Source organism: Nannobrachium achirus (genome assembly GCF_963921795.1).
Source record: "Nannobrachium achirus genome assembly, chromosome: 5".
NCBI classification, from domain to species: domain Eukaryota; kingdom Metazoa; phylum Chordata; class Actinopteri; order Myctophiformes; family Myctophidae; genus Nannobrachium; species Nannobrachium achirus.
Window position 1 is genome coordinate 71,095,094 of NC_137814.1, and position 22,355 is coordinate 71,117,448.

General features: G+C 43.9%; 1 protein-coding gene across 9 annotated transcripts in view; it reads left to right on the plus strand.

Annotated features, from left to right (window-relative positions):
• Positions 1 to 17,270, plus strand: part of LOC308285913 (antigen WC1.1-like) — a 684,166-nt gene extending 666,896 nt beyond the window's left edge. For all 9 annotated transcript variants that reach the window (XM_080726813.1, XM_080726814.1, XM_080726816.1 and 6 more), the window contains 9 exons: positions 1,923 to 2,183; positions 2,402 to 2,662; positions 3,194 to 3,226; positions 3,334 to 3,633; positions 3,709 to 3,904; positions 5,969 to 6,126; positions 6,736 to 6,867; positions 7,361 to 7,500; positions 14,344 to 17,270. In XM_080726813.1, the coding sequence (XP_080582939.1) occupies positions 1,923 to 2,183; positions 2,402 to 2,662; positions 3,194 to 3,226; positions 3,334 to 3,633; positions 3,709 to 3,904; positions 5,969 to 6,126; positions 6,736 to 6,867; positions 7,361 to 7,500; positions 14,344 to 14,592 (1,730 nt within the window). In that variant the 3' untranslated portion in view covers positions 14,593 to 17,270. The remainder of the gene's footprint in view (positions 1 to 1,922; positions 2,184 to 2,401; positions 2,663 to 3,193; positions 3,227 to 3,333; positions 3,634 to 3,708; positions 3,905 to 5,968; positions 6,127 to 6,735; positions 6,868 to 7,360; positions 7,501 to 14,343) is intronic.
• Positions 17,271 to 22,355: the final 5,085 nt, after the last annotated feature.

The following is a 22,355-nucleotide window of genomic DNA, read 5'->3' on the forward strand; positions in this document are numbered from 1 at the left end:
TAAACATACCCAACTCAGGCAACAAGCGGCGCGCTGCGGCTGTAAACCCTTTAACCCTTAAGTTCTGTTCAGATTCACTACACCTTCGTTCTGTTCGGGTCATTTTGACCCGGGAGATATTTGGTTTAAAAAAAACAACACTAATATAAATTTTAACTTAACAAATCATCATGATACATTGACTTTGACTCAATACCAAACAATTCATATGATATATATGGTAAATGTTTGCATTTCTGCTTTGCTATATCACATTAAACACTGAACGAGCTAGGCGTTTTTACTGATTTAGCTGGAATTCATGTAAAAAAACTACTTTATTTAATACTGGGCAATATTGCTCATGCTTATAGGAAAAAATAAAAATCAGACAAGGGGGCTTCGGAAGGGGGGTGTTAGAAGGGGGGGGGCTGTGTGTCTGTGTTTTGGCACAATACTGTGTATTTCTGTGCATAATTGTGTGCTTCCGGGTCAAAATGACCCGAACAGCACTTAAGGTTCAAAAAATATGAGAGGGGTGTAGCATGGGTGTAGTGCAAAAATATTTTTTTTACACGTTCATCTCAGAAGAATCTTTAAGGCCAGTGAGTTTCAGGTGGAACAAATGTAAACTTCTACCTTTTTTTATCAAATGAAAATGTAAAACGGGTCAAAATGACCCGAACAGAACTTAAGGGTTAACCCATTTAAAGCCCCTGACTTTAACGGATTATAAAGTCTACGATGCCACCCTCAAGCTCCATTCACTCCCGTTGTCTTATTTTGAAGGCCAGAAGTCCACAGCGTAAACACTTCCGGTCTGACGTCATCGCGTCCTGCGCCGGAACCGATCATGTTTACGTGGTGTCATGGCGGATCGGCTCGGAGCTTTCCACCATGTGTTATATAAGCGAGCATCTGCCTCCATCTTCGCTTCTAAAGTGTAGTTTTGAGATAATGGGAATTTGAGAACTCTAGTTTATATCAGATATTGTGCAAGGGTTTTAAACTGTCGATCACCGTGACGGGCATGGTTAAAATTTACCGGACATGATAAAAATATGGGTCATAGATATTTGTATGCATTACAGTTTACAGTTTACAGTTTAGGCATTTAGCAGACGCTTTTAATCCAAAGCGACTTACAATAAGCAGATAACATCACAATAATAAACAAGATAATATGTCAGAACATCATAAACAATATAACAAATGCAAATGGATATCTATCTAGAAAAAACACAGTATAATCAAAGTTCTAAAAACCTAAAGACAAAAAACTAATGCTAACTAGCTTCATGTATGGTCACTGACTTTCCTGTAGTGCTAAGGGTTTAGGTGGAGTCTGAAAAGGTGAGTCTTCAGTCCACGGCGAAAGCTAGCGAGTGAGTCCGTTGTTCTAAGTGCGACAGGGAGTTTATTCCACAATTAATGACAAGCAGGTCGGGTAAATTCAGCACAGCCCTAAGCATTACATTTTGGATTGCACTGTTTGAACATAATAAGTAAGTACACAAATGTTAGGGCCATCTTGCACAAATACATTAATTAACCATTTTACCATTTGCGCATTGGCGCAGGTAATGGTTGCGCAAAAACCTGAACATTGCATTACTTTGAGAACACGTTTCCTTCATAATAAGAAACAAAGCAAATAGCCTGCTGCACAGAAATATGTATTTCAGATTAATCCTTCAAAATATGTCTCAGCTTTCAGCTGACATAAGGTAATAAAGTACAGTATATAGGCTACTCACAAGCTACTGTAATAGATAAAGTGTCCCCGCGTCTGGTTTAGGACGGCTGTTTGGGACAGTTCAGTTGACAAGCATTTGTGCCTCCTCAGATATATTCCTGCAGCATCAGCAACAGCATCATTTGTTGAAGCGTGTTTAGTTTTTGTGAAGAGGGCTTTTAAAGTGACATAAATGTTTCTCCAACAGATGGTCCTAAGAAGGTCCTTTTGGCAGTAAGTCCACCAGGAGATGTTGTCAATGGAAGCTCAGTCACTTTCACCTGCAGCAGCAGTGGATCAAATCCACCAATCCAGAGTTACATCATTTTCAAAGACAACATTATAGTGGCACGGAGGAAGACAAAGACCATCTCTAACATCCAATCCAGACACAGTGGAACATACAGCTGTCAGGCAAAGAACAACATCGCTACAGTCAGTTCACCTGGAGTCACTGTTGATGTTCACTGTGAGTTCTGTGTGTGTGTGTGTGTGTGTGTGTGTGTGTGTGTGTGTGTGTGTGTGTGTGTGTGTGTGTGTGTGTGTGTGTGTGTGTGTGTGTGTGTGTGTGTGTGTGTGTGTGCGTGCGTGCGTGCGTGCGTGCGTGCGTGCGTGCGTGCGTGCGTGCGTGTGCGTGTTTGTGTGTGTGATACGAGTGTTAAAGTGACATAAAGGTTTCTCCAACAGATGGTCCTAAGAATGTCCTTTTGGCAGTAAGTCCACCAGGAGATGTTGTTAAAGGAAGATCAGTCACTTTCACCTGCAGCAGCAGTGGATCAAATCCACCAATCCAGAGTTTCATCATTTTCAAAGACAACACCATACTGGCACATAAGGAGATATTTACCATCTCTAACATCCAACCCACTGACAGTGGAACATACAACTGTAAGGCAAAGAACAACATCACTACAGTCAGTTCACCTGGAGTCACTGTTGATGTTCACTGTGAGTATTTGAATTAAGATCAAATTATATTGGTGCGTGTGCATGTACGTGTGCACTTGCACAACAGTGTGTGGGTGTGGATTAGGGCTGCACGATATGGACAAAATTGTGCATGGTAGCGCAGCTTGTAATGACCCCCTTGTGAGATCCATTTTTCCTGGAGGTTGAATGGCATCTTCTCCACACTGGGATTTAGGCCTTTAGCGGTGTCAGGTAAGTCAGCCCTGGTAGGTTGTCCATATGTGACGCTGATACCATCTCCTGTAGCAGGTCACCAAGCTCTCACAGCTTCTGGGGATCCTTATTAGTGATCTTCAGAAACCTCTCCACTCTGTCTTAGAAAGCCTTCTCAACCATCTCTGGTGACTCCTTAAGACGAGACCATGCCTTCATCAGGCCTAGAGCTGGATCGTTGACATGGACAGCTGGAATCCTCTTGACGTGTGCTGACGATTGTGGGCATACGTGTTTGTTAGCTGTTGTACAGCTAGACAGGTCCAAACTCATTAATTTGCTCATTTTTCTCTTCAGCTCTCGAGGTTCAACCAACAGTCCCCAAAACAGGTAAACAAACATGAACAAACAACTACACATCGTTGTAAGCTAAAAGGTTTCTCTTCTAATAAGAGTAATGTTACCTTTTTACCACATATTCCATTGTCTCTGTACAGAGTCTGATGTCAGGTTGGTGGGAGGAACCAGTAACTGTACAGGTAGACTGGAAGTGAAACACCAGGGTGATTGGAAACCAGCGGCTGATTTTGTGTCAAACTGGAACCTGAACTCATCATCTGTAGTGTGTAAACAGCTGGGCTGTGGCTCTGCTGTTGACACAAAACGGAGTCATGGTTCTGAATATCAACCTGTATGGTGGATTACATCTTCCTGTGGTGGTTCTGAATCTTTGTTGATGGAGTGTGCAACCATGCAGTCTCTTAGTTCTGGGGACAGACTGGAGGTGATCTGTTCAGGTAACAAACTATCTATCTATCTGCAGACAGATCCTGCTCTCTCTAGCTCTCATGTTAAGTCTCCATCTTGTCCAGACCTGTTCTCCCAGTGTGGCAGACCTGAGCCTCGTGATACGACCAGGATCGTGGGAGGCAGCCCATCTCATCCTGGGGATCATCCATGGCAGGTGTCCCTGCAGCGCAGAACCAAAGGCTCATCTAAGCGCTTCACCCATAAATGTGGAGGCGTCCTCATTAAATCCTGTTGGGTCCTCACTGCTGCTCACTGCATGTAAGCTGCACTGAATTCATATGGTAATGTGCAATGAGAGAATGCCTCTGGGTATGTTTGAATCAAATATTTCCTGAAGCCATAATGAACTTTGAGTGTTATTCATTATTCCATTACTCTTCTCAATCCCGGACGAGCCCCCATTTGTCACGACCTGGCTCTTAGGCCATAACCAAAAAGAAGGCACACGGTTCAGTTATTAAAGAATACATTTATTTACTAAGCATAAATAACTTAAATGTGCAACAATAATGTTTGGGGGGTGTTAATCAGTGGAATCAGTAGTGTAAGTGAGTGGATGTGTGGTACATGTAGTGTGGGGTGTTGGATGGTGCAAACCAAAGATCTAAAGTGCTGCTGCCGTCGTGGAAAGGGAGGCAGAGTGTGGCCACACCCAGCCTTTTAGTGACACGTCCTTTCATTTAACTCATTTACTGCCTATGACTAGTTTGACGAGTTATATAAATGGGTCCACTCTGCCTATGACTAGTATGACGAGTTATCAATTAGCTTTAACTGTTCTGCTGCTGTAGACGATCCTCACCGTCATTCAAATCGGTGACTACATGACGCCGTTGACAGCGCTCACCATCAATCTTACTGTATTTACAGTAAATGTATTAATACTTACATAATGTCGCTCCGGACCCGGCCGCATCGGTAATGTCCGCGATTTGTTTAAAACGCACGTTGGGCGTGCACGCGAAGTGAAGCTCCTCCATGTTAAGTCAATGGAGAGGCCCATAAAGAGACTTCATTTAATCCAAAAGAGACATTTTGAGCCATTTTCCACCAGATCTGATGTAAACAATACACACGGTAGGGCGCAGCCATGTTTCTCTTCTCGGCTCACACTGTCATGTGACTAGATGACGTAATCGTTACCGTCAAGTGATAATCCAAAAAAACAAAAACAACCCCCTTCCAGCCCACCAAGGCAACAAGCAACCTTCAGATTAAGAGGCACGAGTTGTGTTAATAACTATAAAACAAAAAAGTATGATCGCCGATTCACCGTCCATAGCGCTCTATGGAAGGGCCCTATTCACAAAAACCGGATCCAGATCTTCCAAAACGGATATGGGGGGGCGGGACAACGACGCCTGTATCCTGTCTGCCGAAATCCCATCCGGTATAATGTTATGCAACACCCACGCTGGGCTCAATCGGTTTCGCTTTGGGAAATGGCAGGCTGTTGGCTTTTGTAGCTTACCGTGACTGGATCGTATTGTGAATGGAATCGGTGAACCATCGCGCAATGGATTCGCGCGCGCCCACGTTAAAGGTAGGCAAAGTCCTGGCGGTGTGGACCCTCAGAAGGGGTCTTAAAATGGGGGTAAATGAGTTGTTTAATATAATGTGTGTTCAGTGACATGTCATTTTATTTAACATCATTTTTGTTCAATGACAGGTCATTTTATTTAACCCTCTAAGGCCCACGGTTGTAATATTACAACGTTTGTATTTTATCCAAAAAAAGGTTTAAATCATTTTATTTTAGCTCCCCCTACCACCTAAACACCACCATTGGATTCTATTGTTTAGTATTACAATGCCATTGGCCACAATATTTGCATATAAATACCCCCCACAGGGGCTGACATTCACACCCGCCACACCCGCTGAAATTCCAGAGTTTTGACGGACAACATCTCACTTTTTCATGGAAGCTATACCTCACAAAAACATAAGTAAAATGCCTGTACTATTTTTTTTGGTGATCATTAGAATGTCTAGAACATGTACATATGTTATTATTGTGAAAAATATCCCCCATATGTAAATTAGAGCATGATTTATGATTTATGGCTATAAAATCTTACAAAAACATTTTTTTGAAAAAAACATTACATTTTCCTCTTAATAGGACTCCTACAACACCATCTGATTTTTTTCAATTTTTTATTTCAAGTATTTCTTAATGCGGGCCTTAGAGGGTTAACATAATGTGTGTTCAGTGACAGGTCCGTTTATTTAACATAATGTGTGTTCAGTGACAGGTCCTTTTATTTAACATAATGTGTTCAGTGACAGGTCCTTTTATTTAACATAATGTGTGTTCAGTGACAGGACCAAGGAGATGCGGGTGGTATTGGGAGGAGTGTACCTTAAGAGAACAGAAGAGTCTAAACAGGTCATCCCTGTGCTGAGAGCCATCGTTCATGAGGATTACAGGGAAACAATGTCTGATGGTCGTATCATCGCTACTCACAATGACATTGGTGAGGCTATGAATCGACACATGACACAACATGATTAACTGTCATGCCTGTTAGCATTCTGAATTATCTTTATTGATAATTATTCAACATATAGTTACGACAAAGCAATCTGATTCGTTGAAATGACTATACCCGTAGTAGGTACATAAAAGTCACATCCGGTTTTAAAAACCGGATGTGACTTATTATTATTATTATTATTATCTTATTATTAAGATAATGAGACTATTATGAATGGCTACCGCTAGCAATAGGCTACCTCGCTACTTTGTATATAGCCTGCTCCTATCCTGCCTCCTCAACTTTAAACCTCTGGAATAAAACGGGACCCAACTTTGCTCTTTATACTTTGACCGCTTATTCAGTCTACACCAAATCTCTTTTTGCCAATCTATGAGTGCCAAAAAATGTACAAGCCCGCAACGGTACGTGCTCCCGACGATCAATCCGGGCACGGTTATCTATGATCCTAGATTACCAAGGCACCACACTGTCTCCATGCATGTGATGTGTTACCTTGCTTACTGTTATCTGGATTAAGAGTGTCTGCTTAAATGATTGAATTGTAAATTGTTGTCAGATATGCTAATGCACCATTCTGTGGTTCAGCTTTACTTCAGCTAAATGTCACCAACGGTCCTCTCTGTGCCATGGAAACCCACTATGTTAAAACTGCCTGTCTGCCGAAGCAAACCTTCTCTGATGGCAAGGAGTGTTTAGTCTCTGGATGGGGTCTCACTGGTATGTATCTATCTACACATTACCATGTGATATCTACACATTACCATCTGATATCTGCACATTACCATCTGAACCACTGGTATGTATCTATCTACACAACCCTTCTCTGATGGCAAGGAGTGTTTAGTCTCTGGTAAAACACGATCCAAAAACACAGTTAGAGTGACATCATATAATCATCCCCTCCCCTTTTACCATTCACCCAACACTGTGGGTGTGGCTAACTTCAGCTGGGTCCCCACCCACCATGACAACCAGGCATACTTAATGAACTGGTGGGTGTGGCCACATAAAAACATAATTTTAACTCTTTTGCACTGGTATGAAAAAGTGTGACGTGACTGGTGTGGTTACCATACCATCTTCCTTTTCCAATGGATACATACAATGTAATCAATATATTCCTTCACCAATGGATACATAAGATGTAAGTATATTTTTGCAACATGTGTTAAGTTTCTCTCTCTCTCTCTCTCTCTCTCTCTAAACTCAGGGAGTGACAAGCTGTCCAACAGGCTGTTGAGAGGCAGAGCTCCTCTGATCTCCAGGGAGAGGTGTGATGCTGCCTACGGACTACTGGACCGGACCATGATCTGTGCAGGGTTCATGAGGGGAGGAGTTGACGCCTGCAGAGTGAGTGCATGTGTGTGCACGTGTGCATGTGCAGGAGGGTGGGTCTGATGTTATGGGGTTTAGGAGTTCCTCCAAGTGTTCCTAGGCCTATGCCCTATGACTTCCTCACTTGAAGTCAGCAGATTCCCGTCCTTGCTGTACACAGCTTGGATGGTTCCTCGCTTCCCCCTCCTGAGGTGTCCTATGGTCTTCCAAAACAACTTTGGTGCTGCTTGAAAGACCTTCTCCATGGACTCCCCGAACTCCTCCCTCAACTGCTTCTTAGCCTCGAAATGTAACGTCAAATTTCTGACACGTGCGCATGCACCGACACATGCTGACTTGAATATTCAGCTCATTGGATGGGAAGCGAACCCCGGCTGTAGTGATCATAGCCATGCTGCTCTACCGACGGAGCTGGCGAAACCTGGCTAACGAAGCCTATTTTTTTTTTTTGCTTCTTTCTTTGACAACGTGGATTCTAACGACCACCTACTCTAAGCCAAACCCTAACCTTAACCTCAGTAAAACTATGCCTTCACATCAGCTCCGTCTGCTCAATCGCTAGCTCCCCGTCCTCACTCGCCAGCTCCCGCTCACACATCAGCGCTCACACAACAGCTCCGTCCGCGTCTGCTTTGTCGTCCGGGACGAGGACGAGATGAGTGAGCGGCTCTTACTGGGTCCCTTTTTACGGATCTGTTCCGTAACGCAACCGTTGAAATTTGTCCCAAAATCTTTATTATTTATTATTTCCTAGATTCCGATTATGATAAAACACTGACCAAAACCCGTACGGGACAGACAAACCAATCGGATGCCTCTGTGTCCATGACACCATGGACAAATCAGTTCTGGACACGTTCTAATTCAAACAAATGTTTGTGTTAACATGATGTCAACATATAACGGACCAATCAAAGGCCATGAACGGTGCTAATTCTCATGGTTAAACGCGTTCTAAGACAGGCAAACCAAGCCATGGACAAATCAGTGTTTGATTGGTCTGTTCTGTTTGGCTAACTCATGACATCATAGTCAGAACAGCTTTTGATTGGTCCATGTTGTCCCACATCTTGTTTTCGTTAAAACTCTTGCTGCTGCATTTTGAACCAATTGTAATCCGTCAGTAGCTTTCTTTGGCAGGCCAGCGAACAGTGCATTACAGTAGTCGATCCTCTCTCTAGGTCGTCCTCAGACGAGCCTTCCATCGTCGCTTCCAGTCATCCCGGTTCTCCATACATCCGGCCAGCTCGTTGGTGCATTGTGCTCCTACGTCTTTCTTGAGTACATCCACCTATGTTATTGTGGGACGTCCTCGTGACCGGTGCCCATGTGTTGGTTCCCACAGCACCAGTTTGCTGGCAGGAAGCTCCTGATGTATTTGGCAGTGTCCTGCTAGTCTCATTCTTCTTGCAGCATTTTTTTCGCTAACCCTTGGTATTCCCTCATACAGGCTCTTGTTGGTAACATGTGCACTCTTGCTGATGTTAAGTACTGCACGCAACATTCTAGTGTAGCACCCGTCTAGAGACTTCTGCAGGGTTGGCTTCAGGGTCCAGCATTCACTGCCATAGAGGAGAACAGACTCTACCATTGCAAAGAAGAAGCTGAGTTTGATTTGGCGGGGGAGGTTGGAGTTCGATACACTGTTCATGCCGTTAAGGGCCTTCCATACAAGTGCCTTCCTCACTTTAAGATCTTTCTCGGTTGAGTTGACCCATGCGCCCAGGCACTTGAAGTCCTTGACTTCCTTCAACACATCGCCTCCTGTTGTTGTCAGAGGTGGGTGTTCCGGTAAGTTATAGGTGATAACCTCAGTTTTCTTGACATTTAGCCTAAGGCCAACCTTGGCACACGCTAACTCCACTCTGTTCAAGAGTTCCTGTGCTTGTGTCATGTTGTCGGAGAGCAGGCTGAGAGAGCAGGCTGTGTCATGTTGTCGGAGAGCAGTCCGCATAGTCCAGGTCCGTCAGGACTACTGTGGGATGTCGTCTCGACCTCCTTGGTGTTAGTGTGAAGCCAAGATCCTGCTCTCGTCCACCGATGGCTTTCCTGAGCGCGTAATCTAGGACAATGATGAAGAGGAAGGGGGCTAGGGTGTCTCCCTGCATTACACCAGCTCGGATGTCAAACTCCTCACTGTTGCCATCTGGGGTCACCACCTTGGCCCTTGTTCCTGCGTACATGGTCTCAATAGCCCGGAGTATGTTGGGAGGGACATCGTAGGCCTCAAGGATCCTCACCATCTTGCCTCTGTGGATCGAATCAAATGCCTTTTTGAAGTCGATAAAGCACAGTACAGCTGTCAGGTTATCCTTTTTCACCTCCTCGATTAATCTCCTCAATGCCAAGATCTGGGCTACGGTAGTTCTCTCCTCACGAAAACCATTTTGGTTCTCCCTCAGGTGAGGGTCGATGGCATGCCGTATCCCGTTCAGAATCATTCGGTTGAAGACCTTGGCAGTGATACATGTCAGGCTGATGCCTCGGTAGTTGTCTGGCATTGAGAGGTCTCCAGATTTTGGCACCGGGATGATGTTAGATAGAGACCATTTTCAGGCTGCTTGTTGTGCAGTAGAGCAAGGTTGCAAAACTCGAGGATGAGGTCATCGAGATCGCAGTTCTTCAAGACCTCTGGGGGTATGCCATCCGGCCCAGCACTTTTTCCCTCTCTCACGGTGGATTTTGCCCTGGCGAGCTCACTGGCTTTGAAGGGACCATCATCGATATTCAGGCCCTGGAGGAATGCTGGTATATTTTCCTCCTCTTCATCTTCTGCTGATGTGCCCAACAGGCTCTGGAAGTGACTGAACCAGGTCGCCACCCTCTCCTCAGGGCTGTGTCCCTCGACCTGGCCCTCTTTAGCCCTCTTCCGCCCAGTCATCTCATTGATTACCCTCCATGCCTCCCCATATTGTTTTTCACCTTGCGCTGCTTGCACTCTTCGCACACTCTCCATCAGTTCCTCCCCTTTGATGGTGTCATAGGTGCTGAAGAGAAACTGTTTGGCTTCACTCAGTAACCTACGTCTCTCCACGGTTGGTTCACGCTCAAAGTTGAGTCGCGCTTCCTCCACCCTCCCCCGTGCTGCTACAACCTCTGGATATCTAGACCGAAGGGAGGTTCTGGCTCTGTTCAGCACGGGCACGCACAATCTGGTTGCCTCCTCATTCGCAGCAACGAATCTCCCATATTCGCTGCTGGGCTCCTCTTCCTTATCCAGCTGCCGAAAGCGTTTCCTGACCTCCTCTGCACACCTGGTTTGAAGGCCAGGATTGGCTGCGAATGCCTTCCAGTCGTGCCGGATCTTGGGGCTTGGTTTGGGGACCCTGAGGCTCAGTCGCACCCTCATGGAAACCACGCGGTGATCAGAGCCCACAGAGCTGAACGTACTGTATGGCTCAGCGTTCAGGATGGAATTCCTCCACTTTTGCCTCACTAGGATATAGTCCAACTGGCGTTGCATACCCGAGGCTCGGTCCTGGAAGGTCCATCTCTTCCCTGTTCTTTTCCTGAACAGGGTGTTCGCTGCCAGGAGCTGGTGTTCCATGAGAAGGGCAGTGAGGTATGTGCCGTTGCGGTTGGTAGAGTCGTGGTATGGGAAGGGGGCGTCCTCTGGTCCAATCCGTGCATTGAAGTCACCCAGGATTGCCAGGAGGTTGTGCGCTGGGACGCCTCGGACCGCTGTTGAGAGGTCCTCATAGAACTTCTCCACCTCCTCAGGTGCTGCCACGTTAGTGGGCGAGTACACGACCATGACTGTTGTTACTGGGTTGCCCGAGAACTCTGCGATAAGGATCCTATCGGTGTGATGGTAAACCCGTCGGAGAGCCTTACGCGCCCGAGAACCCAGCATTACCCCTTTGCAGCCTGGGCCTCATTTCGCCACGCAGATGCAGTGATGAACGTGCATCTCTCCACTCTGCGGTAAACGATCCGGTCATCTGTGTGCACTCTTCTGTATTCCTGGATTCCCAGGATCTCCACCCCCCGTTCCTCAGCACAGTGTGCTAGTTCCACCAATCTAGCTTCTTCTCTCACTGTATGCGTTGAAGGTTCCCATTACAAATGGTCTCCGACAGCGCATGAGTGCATTGGATGGGGTGCTGTGCTCGGACAGGACCCTCCCTCGTGGGTTTGGGGACCTGTCGTCATGATGTCCTCCAGGAGGAGGACCAGCACCACCATCCGCTGCGATGTTCCTGCGGACTCCCGCCGCTGGAAGTATAGGATTTGGGATAACTTTGTTCTCCATGGTTGGCGTTACAATGCTGGTTAAGGACTGTGGGGCGCAACTACTCACAGTCCTGGTTTTACTTCAGAGTGTCCTTCTCCTAGGTGGGTTGCCTACCATGGCTATGAGCCCCACCCGCCCCCCTGCTATTTACCCATAGCTGGGACAGTGGTTGGCAAGGCGCCAGGGCGTGTCCACACACCGGTGGGCCTGCGCACCTCACCTATGGGGCCCACAGCTGCTCCCCGATCCCCTGCAGTTTGGTTTAGTGCCCGCAAGGACACGTATCCGTGTGTGGCCACGAGGAGACACTGCAGGAGTCTTGGCGGTGGAGAGGCTGTGTACCGGCAGGAGGAGGCTTACGCACTCTGCTCCTCTTTTCACCCCCCGCAAGGAGAGCTAGCCGGTGGCAGTAGCTGAAAGCAGAGAGTAGCAAGCAGGAGCAGCATGCAACATGCACTAACTACAAGCACTTCTACACAGTACTACTGCACTGACGCATCACACACACCCTGTATGCAAGCATACACACACACAAAACACACATCCGAGAGAAAACAAAGGCGTGGATCAAAGTTTTGCGTCGTCCAGAGACAGATAGGCCTCCTTCCTCAGTCAGACGGCTTCCCTGACCGCCGCTGTCCGCCAGGGTGTTGGAGGGTTGCCACCCCTTGAGGCACCTAAGACCTTCTGGACAGAGGTCTCCTCCAAATGTTCCCAGTTCATCCGCACTTCATGCTTGGGTTTGCCAGGTCTGTTAAGAGGCTTCCCCCGCCATCTGAACCAAGTCACCACCAGATAGTGATCGACTGACAGTCCAGCCCATCTCTTCACCAGAGTGTCCCAGTACCCGTGTGTGGCCACAGGGAGGCGCTGTAGGAGTCTTGGAGGTGGAGAGGCTGTGTACCGGCAAGAGCTCAATCTGGCATTAAGAATGTACACACATTTTCTATCGAATATCTTAAAGGAGTGGTGACGCCCCCCGAAATTTAACATTGTGCTGCAGTAGGTCACGTGGTCTTTCTCCAAACAGTCTGAAAAGGAGGCGGGCCGTATCAGTTAGTAGTGAATGTATACTTCGTCCGTCGTGCGGTGCCGCGCAATGTATACTTCGTCCGTCGTGCGGTGCCGCGCACAACGTGATACGTTGTTGTTAGCTTGTAGCCCGGCTAGCGCTGCACCGCAAGTCTATTTGCGAGAGCTATTGTGTGTGTAAGACACACACACACACGCGCGAAAGCACACACACACATGCTACACACACACAGAGTGTATGAGCCACGGACCTCCTCTGCGGAGGTCGGAGGAGGAGATCGCTGGACCCTCGTTCTACGCTTGCTCCGGTGTCCCGGGTGCTCCAGTCAGGTTTAGGGCAAGAGACAGCAGGGTATGGCCGACAAAACCCTCTCATAGACGGGGAGAAGCGGGTTGACCCTCGTAACTAATCTCTGACACCTTTTTTGAATAAGACGTGTACTTTTTTATCGGTCTAACCATTGATTTTATAGCGAATGCTATAGAATCTTTACCGATAGAACTGATAGTTTTAAAGTTGGTTTAGAAAGTCGGAAACACACCTCGGACAGCTTTTGTTGGGTCAGTTTCAAAAGATAATTAAATGGATGCTCGACTCCGCCCCTCCCCCCCATATTAGCCCAATCAAATTAATGTATTGCCGTTACTGTACAGAAAGTACTACTTTCAGTACAGTAACTACAATACATTAATTTTATTGGGTAATTTAACATGGGGTACATGACATCATTAAAAAAAATTGGCTAATTTGAATAATTAGCTGTTTTGGCCATGTCACCAGACCTTCAAGTGCAATGAAATGGAGTTGATGTGTTTTCTTTTTATTCTTTTACTAAAGGTAACTGTTGTATAATCGCAATATTACACTTGAGGGTGCGTTTTACTGTGATTATCGGCACTTACGGAACTCAGCTGATGCCTTGTTCCTGTCGTTCTGATAATTGTGGTAAAGCACAACCTCTCATGAAATATTGCTTAAATAAAGTATTCTATGTATACTGCTTGTATTCAAGTCTTTTTAATTACTCTGTATTACTTGTTTGTCTCTCCAGGGGGATTCAGGTGGTCCTCTGATGTGTGAACATAATGTATTCAACTGGTTGTCTCTCCAGGGGGATTCAGGTGGTCCTCTGATGTGTGAACATAATGTATTCAACTGGTTGTCTCTACAGGGGGATTCAGGGGGTCCTCTGATGTGTGAACATAATGTATTCAACTGGTTGACTCTACAGGGTGATTCAGGTGGTCCTCTGATGTGTGAACATAATGTATTCAACTGGTTGTCTCTACAGGGGGATTCAGGGGGTCCTCTGATGTGTGAACATAATGTATTCAACTGGTTGTCTCTCCAGGGTGATTCAGGTGGTCCTCTGATGTGTGAACATAATGTATTCAACTGGTTGTCTCTACAGGGTGATTCAGGTGGTCCTCTGATGTGTGAACATAATGTATTCAACTGGTTGTCTCTACAGGGGGATTCAGGGGGTCCTCTGATGTGTGAACATAATGTATTCAACTGGTTGTCTCTCCAGGGTGATTCAGGTGGTCCTCTGATGTGTGAACATAATGTATTCAACTGGTTGTCTCTACAGGGGGATTCAGGTGGTCCTCTGATGTGTGAACAGGATGGAATTCACTACGTGGCTGGTTTGGTGAGCTTTGGGCCTCAATGTACCAACAGCGACAAGCCTGGTGTCTACACCAACGTCCACAGATACCTGGACTGGATTGATGATGATCACCGCGATTATGATTATGACTATGATGAGGCGAAAAACCCCATATATGATGATTATCCTGTTTATGATGACACTAATGATAACCAGACCTCTACACAATAAACGTTGTTAGTCCATGCCAGTAGCTGCGTTTCCATAAGCCTTTTCGAGAATAGGAAGCGAATTGTCGGAAATTCGGAAAAAGAAAAAGAGAATTTAGCCTGTTTCCATTAAACTGATGAAATGCTATTCTTGGGAGACCCTGGGTGGGTCCGTCTGACCGACCTGCTGTAAATGACTTCCCGCGGGCTTGCACACAGTGCACAGAGCTGGGATCGGCCAGATTTTTTACTTGGGTGATGTGACGCACAACAGCGCTGTAAAATAAACATCCAATGCAAGGTACAGTAGTAGGGAACACAGCGCTAACAAGTTGGTAGCTCCCTTCAGCCAAATCGATATCATGCAAGTTCAATGTATTTTAATTCAAAACCTATTCGCTTAATGTTTCCGTTTCCCTTTTGCGCATTTCGTGTTTTCTGATTAATCCCCCAAATCCACCTCCTACAAGCGCATAAATGTTTTTGCGAACAATGAAAGTTTGTTCGAATTTTGAAGTGTTTCCATTAAAAGATTGATGCACAAAAGCCTTAATGTGCAAAAAAAAAAGGCTTTATGGAAACGCAGCTAGTGTTAATTTGGACAACAGATTCATATTTAGTCTTGGTCTTAGTCTTTTGATCAACACACCATTTAGTTTTAGTCCTATTATATTCATCTGAAATTGTTTAGTCTTAGTCTAGTCTTAGTTGACTAGATAAAATCTTTGTGTTTTAGTCTTAAGGCTCGTACACACTGTACGATAGTTAAGTGGTCGGCGATTATTGGATCGTTAGAGTATTTCACACTACTGTACACAAGTGTCTTTCTTGAAATGGCTGTCATAATATCGGTTTTCACAATATGAGATCGATCAACGACAAGTGATCTCACAAGCGATTCAGACCCGAGATGTACAGTATCGCCAACATTTGTTTTTATTCCAATGTCCAACGAAAACGTGAAAGGTTCCTGTGGCCGTGCAGCGAGGCAGGACGCAAATTATTTTCAGTCACACGCACGCACGCACGCACGCACGCACGCACGCACGCACGCACGCACACACACACACACACACACACACACACACACACACACACACACACAGAGAGAGAGAGAGAGAAACGCTCAGGAAGGGATCGCCGAGTGCTATTATCGCGTGCTGATCTCACAGAGTCACAGTGCCTTTCACACAGCTAAACACAGCTAAGCTAAACTTCGGTGAGCAAAGTCCAATCTTGCGTCAGATCTGCGGTTTTGTCGGCAAGCGCCAAAAATGGTCGGTGACAGCATAATCGGCGCAAAAAGTCGTGCAGTGTTTACGAGCCCTAAGTCATGCCTGTGTTATTTTTGATTGATTCTGATTTAGTCTCAGTATTTTTAACAACACACTATTTAGTTTTAGTCCTATTATTGTCATCTGAAATTGTTTAATCTTATAGACTAGTCTTTGTCCACTAAATAACAAAACCGTAGTCTTTTAGTCTTTAGTCAACAAAATGAACAGTGGAGGCTGTGCTGTCAAAGGGATATTTAATTTTATTGTCTAATCAGGTTTTTGTGATTGTGAACACCCGGGACAGTTTTTATTAAGTTGCTTTATTCAGTATTTAGATATTTGATATTCATTTAATCAGACACCCCCCCTTTCTATACAAACCCATTGTAACTTGTAACGCCTGTCCTTGGTTCTGGACTGGTGACTCATACTGCCCTCCTAATACGTGAGGAGGCCGTGTTTTTTCATTTACTTTTTTCTTTTTCTTTATTTTCTTTTTTTTTTCTTCTGTTTTTTTTTTTTTGGTATTTACTTTTTTCATTTTCCACAAAATTATTACAAATAAACGAGTCACCAGAACCACGTTTGGGTTTTTTCGTTGAATCTTTCATGGTTAAAGATGCAGTGCCATGATTCCCCCCCCCCCCCCCCCCCCCCCTCTAAAACATGATTATCAGGTATTATGATTATACTAGGAGGAAGATTTCTTCCAAAAAAGTGTACAGAAAGAGTTAAAATGATGTTTTTATGTGGCCACACCCACCAGTTCATTGGTATGCGTGGTTGTCATGGTGGGTGGTGACCCAGCTGAAGTTAGCCACACCCACGTATGTTGGGTGAATGGTAATTAGGGGAGGGGTTGATTCTGTGATGTAATAAGTATCGGTGTTTTTGGACCGGCACGTTTGACCCCACAAGGTGGCAGCCTACAGCTAAAACCCAAATAGAAAGGCAATACATAATTGCTCATAACAACCACACCAGGGGGTCTAATGAAGTACTGTCAACCTCCTAGACACATGAAAACCAGAAAACGTACAAAACTATGGCACCACCTCTTTAAAGTTTGAAGACACAACGTGTTTGTAGGCCTATAGGAAGGGGGCGTGTCTGACAAAATGAACATAAAATATCTAAATACTGAATCCATCAACTTAAAAACTGTCTGCAGGCCAGAGTAGACAATAAAATGACCCAAAGTTCTTTTTGAAGGTGAAATATCCCTTTAAATTGTTTGTGCCTTCCACTGCAGTATTGATATTGCTATTGCATTATAATTATTATTCAAATGGAGTGTTTAGACATTGTATTATCACATGTAATAAGTAGTAAGTCAGTCATTAAGTATGTTTTATTTCTAATGGTGTGTTTAGACATTGCATTAGCATGTAATAAGTAGTAAGTAAGTCATTAAAGACGGACTCTGGCCAAGTCATGTTTTGTTGAGTATTTAATGTGTTTTTGGAGCTGATCTATGAACATCCTGGTGGTCAGCATTTCTAAAAAGCATCTAGTTGTAAAAGATGGTCTTCATCGGCTCGTCTGTGTGAAAGCAGGTTTGACTCACAGGGGTCTAATCTCTGCCACCCGTTACCTCACTCTATGCCCACGTAAAGCGGGCAAGGCAACTTGCTCTATCACCTAAATGGTATTTTGGGGATGCTATACCCGCTGCCCATTATGCCAACTCCGTTATTTGCCCATGGATGGGTATGCTATTTCCCTAAAATGTGTATTTTTGACAACATGGATTTAGGAAAGCGTATTTAGGATCCTAAAACCACCCGCTTTGCCACTCGCTATGCCACTTTGTTTGGTAGAGTCAGATGTGCGCTGCCAATGGAAAATACATGAACACAGGAGTCTCTGACACATTGTGCGCCAGGGCACACGGGTTTGCACAATGACACAACATTCAAATGTCTCCTTCTGCCCTCATTATCCACACATCTCAGTGATTCTATTTCCCCATAATCAGCAGAAGTAAGAGTGTCTGTTCCTTTTTATTTTATATAAGATGATAGTCTATTCAAAGAAATGATTTGCGATGCACGTCATTCGATTGCATAATTCTTCATTGCGTAGGATATATAAAGATCTGATTACAGTTGTATAACATTCTATATAATCATAAACTGTAGGTGATAGTTATATCTATCAAATATGGTTTTATATAAAGCCAATCAAAGCTCAGAGCTTTGAGAATCTAATGTCGGGAAATAGATTGTCTATTTTCAAATAGCCAACCTTTCAATATTTACAGATTTAATAGGGACACAATACATGGGTCATGGAAGTGGACTTTACAAGGAATATGGAGACGTTTTAAAAATCACTTCATAATTGACCGTGCTATGACCAGATCAAACTGTGGTGTCTTTCTTTGCTTCCTACGTCCTAGATGCGCCACACCAAAATAACAGACTTAAAAGCTATCAACGCACGTGTCATGACGTGTTGACAGCTTGTTATTTGGGGCACATTTATGGAAGCACATCAAGCTGAGCATTTCATTGAATTAATCCAGAAGCAGCAATGTGTGAGTGATAATTCTCTGTGCAGTAATATTCTATCAATATAAATGTATTCTGAGGAAACCCCTCTCTTTCATGCAGAGAGAGGAAAGGGCTCAATTGAGGATTCAGGAGATCCTAAATCCTCATTTAACTCATTAAGAGCCCCTGAAATTAACGGATTATAAAGTCCACGACGCCACCGCGCAATCACTTCCGGTCTGACGTCATCGGATCGTGCGCCGGAACCGATCCGTGTCCACGTGGAGTTGTGTAATGGCCGACCGGGAGCTTTTATAACTGTGTAACATAAGCGAGCATCTGCCTCCATCCTAGCTTCTAAAGTGTAGTTTTGAGATAATGGACATTTAGATGAGATCCCCCGTCCACCTCAATGTTATGGATGGGACTATTTTGTGCTCGTGGAGCCGTGATGATGCGAAATCAGCGACGGATTTCGTCTCCGGACCGACGGCCATTCTTCTCGGTAATGTACTCGCCGTTACAGTAATATATTACTTTTCCCGAGATATCCCGTGAATGGCACTACACATACTCGAGTACATTTCGCGAGATATCTCGCGAATGGCACTAGATGAGTTAACAGGTTGTGGGTCTTCTCTTAAAGGCACTGGCTTCTGGCACAGAGATTAGTTATATTATTATAACACCCAAACCACACCTATGCATAATGAGGGTCCATGTCAAAAAACGTGCACCAATTAACAATAATGCATTGCACCTGTGCAGCTGATCTAGTAGTTTTTTTTTTTGAGTATCTTTACTTTTAAAGTAATTTTTAAATGCTCTACTTTTACTCTTACTTTTGAGTAATTTAAAAAGTAAATACTCGTTACTTTTCATCTGGACAATGAGTAAGAGTAGTTTAAATTCAGTAAATAAGTAAAGTAAATTCAGGTGTTTGACGTACTGTGAAAGCAATATGGGACTGCTGGTTTCCAGCAGGTGGCAGTAGTGCAGGATTAGGATCATATTGGCAATGAAGAAACAAAACTATTGGTGGCAAAACATGTATGGCAGAACGGGGTAAGATGAACCGATGGGTAAGATGAACCACCCCCTTTATCTTTAAAACTATACACATGAGTTGTCATTTGACCTTAAAATAAGAACGCAAACATCCTTTCTACCTGGCTGTGGAGTTGACAGACACATGGGCAAAGTGGAAAGCATATATTTCTACCCCAAAAAGTGTTTTTTTCTGGTCAAAGTAAATTCTTTACTTGTATGGTATAATGATTTTTATGTTAAAGCAAATGTAAGGTCTAAACTTATATCATGCATGTTGGTGATATCTCAATGTATAAAACTATGTGAATCATTTAGCTAAAGATGAGCCTTAAAGTGATAGTTCACCTATTTTTGACATGAAGCTGTATGTTAATACTTGCCATTAAAATAGTGGTCCCGTGTCCAGAGTTCTGGTCCGTTTTAGATGAATATAAAGTAGTTCCGGTGATTTGGCAGGAGCTCATGGCCCAATCATTAAAAATAGATGAATCCACAAAACTAGCTTCGTTTGTATTGTTGACCTATTTCTACCAAATAGACCAACTTTCGTTCAACTTTGACCCCTCTGTCACATGGTACTATTTTTTGTGTCCAGTATCACTACGCCGCTGCAAGGTATTTCCCCAAAACAAGGTGCTTTGGAGGCAGCTGATCAGAACGAAACCTCGCTCTATATGGTAGAAATAGGCCAACAATACAAATGACGCTAGTTTTGTGGATTAATCTATTTTGATTGGGCCACGCCAAATGGCCCCCACCCCATTGGAACTACTTAATATTCATTAGAAACTGACCAGAACTCTGACCACGGGACTCTGGTAATCAATTAATACATTTTTAACCACTGTTTTAAATGCAAGTATTTCACACAGCTTTATGTCAAAAATAGGTGAACTATCACTTTAAGCATTAAGCTAGCCAGGTTTTGTCAAAATGGTGGCCGTGGGGCAAGATGAACCACATGCCTTGGGGTAAATTGAACAATGTGAATCATCATTCATATTTTTATTAGGTCTTTGCTACTCAAATTATGCTGTATGATCTTTCATTTTGATGAATACACTAATTTAAGAGAAGTTTTTAATATTATATTAATAATTGCAAATATTAAAAGGTTCTGAATAACAAACTTCATTGAATTGGTTTTAATATTTTTTCTTACATTTTACATAACCGTAAGAAAGGAAATAAGACTATTTGCAAATGGGAAATGTGTTATTAAAATATTTCTGATTAGTACATACATTCTTTGTTCAAGTTTAAACTGTGAAAGTTTAGAATATCACATGGGTCAAGCACAAAGTGGTTCATCTTACCCTGTTCTCCCCCTAACAGTATTTAACTTAATTTACAACAAATTGGCATTGCCCATCAGCATAGTGTCCTAGTAGCTATTTTAGAGGAGGTTTTAGGCTTTTAGTCATATTCTGAGTCACTGCTGCTGTCTCTGCTCTCAATGTGGCAGTGTGGATCCTGCTGCATTTGGTTGCCAGTCCTTGGCAACGCACCCTTATACCACTTATAATAACTTAGGCCATGGCTACACGGAGCTGGATATTTCTGAAGCTAGAAATGTTTTTGTGCTGTTGGGGCTTGCAGCCACATGAAGCTGGATATTTTAGACCTAGATATCTTTCTCGTGTGGACCTAGATATGTTTCTATGTGCATATCTGAAAAACCGGGATATATGAAAAATCCAGCTCCGTATAGCCATGGCCTAAAGAGTTTGAGAGTGGGACACTGGTGGGTTTAAATGTTTTAATGTTATAATGTTTTAAATGTTAATAACGTAGAGTTTGAGAGTGGGACACTGGTGGGTGACTTTCAGTTGTAGACTTAGTTTCATCCACATGGGGGCGACAAAGACTGTTGAATAGAAACGGATCAAGGGAGGCTCTGCCTTTTGCAGTCAGGTCAACATTTAACATTTAACACAGTGAATGTTGAGTTGTTGATCCATTCAGTTTGTTTGCTTCCTTTAAAGGACTTCATAGGACAAATAAACAATCAGTAGCAATCAAAAATAAACCAGCTGTCTTCTTAGGGTGTTTTTTTCATGAGTTATAAAAGGGACCCCAATTTAAACAAGCCAAAAGCTTTCCCATGTGGTTTTTATCCTTTTAGTTGATCTTGTACTGTACTGTCTTTTACCTTTTCCTATGCACACCTCTAATCAATCATTTTAGCTTATTTTGTACATTTGACCCTGCTGCTAAAATATATAACGTTAGAAAGATATGTTATGCTTATGACATTGTGCATAATAAAAAACACCTTACCTGATACAAAGACATTGTTGGATGGCTTTGGGTTTTAGAGCAAGATGAATCATGTCCTAATATTGAGCACAGCACTATTAAAAACTAGAAAGATGCAATTATGGGAACTTGCAAGTGTGGTTGCACTGACGAGGAAATGATATCCGTCTTATGTATATTATAGGTCTATATTGTGATGTCAAGTGAGTCATGACCAATCATATCTGAGTGGACATTACATTGCACAGATAGGCTACCCTGCCTTACAACTACAACCCAGATAACATCAGTTAAAAGGTTAACTTTAGCTGGTGTAACTGTGTTAATTATAAGTGTGTATAATTACACAAACTATTCTATAAAGAAGTGCTTGGAGCTGACCTGATTCTCCATAGAATGGAACCTCCTGCTCTCTGGGTCTCATGGCTCGGCAAGGCTGACCTTGCCGAGCCGTGAGGCCCAGAGAGCAGGAGCCTGTGTCCTGTTTCTGTAGCGTGAGGCAGCTTCCTTGGTACAGTGGTTCTCAACCTGTGTCCTGTTTCTGTAGCGTGATGACACTGGTACAGTGGTTCTCAACCTGTGTCCTGTTTCTGTAGCGTGAGGCAGCTTCCTAAGCAGTGATAAGCAGTGATAGCTGATTGGTTAGTGTCCATACCTAGGACTTCGGAGGTCCCAGAGGTCGCAGGTACGATTCCCCGCTCCAG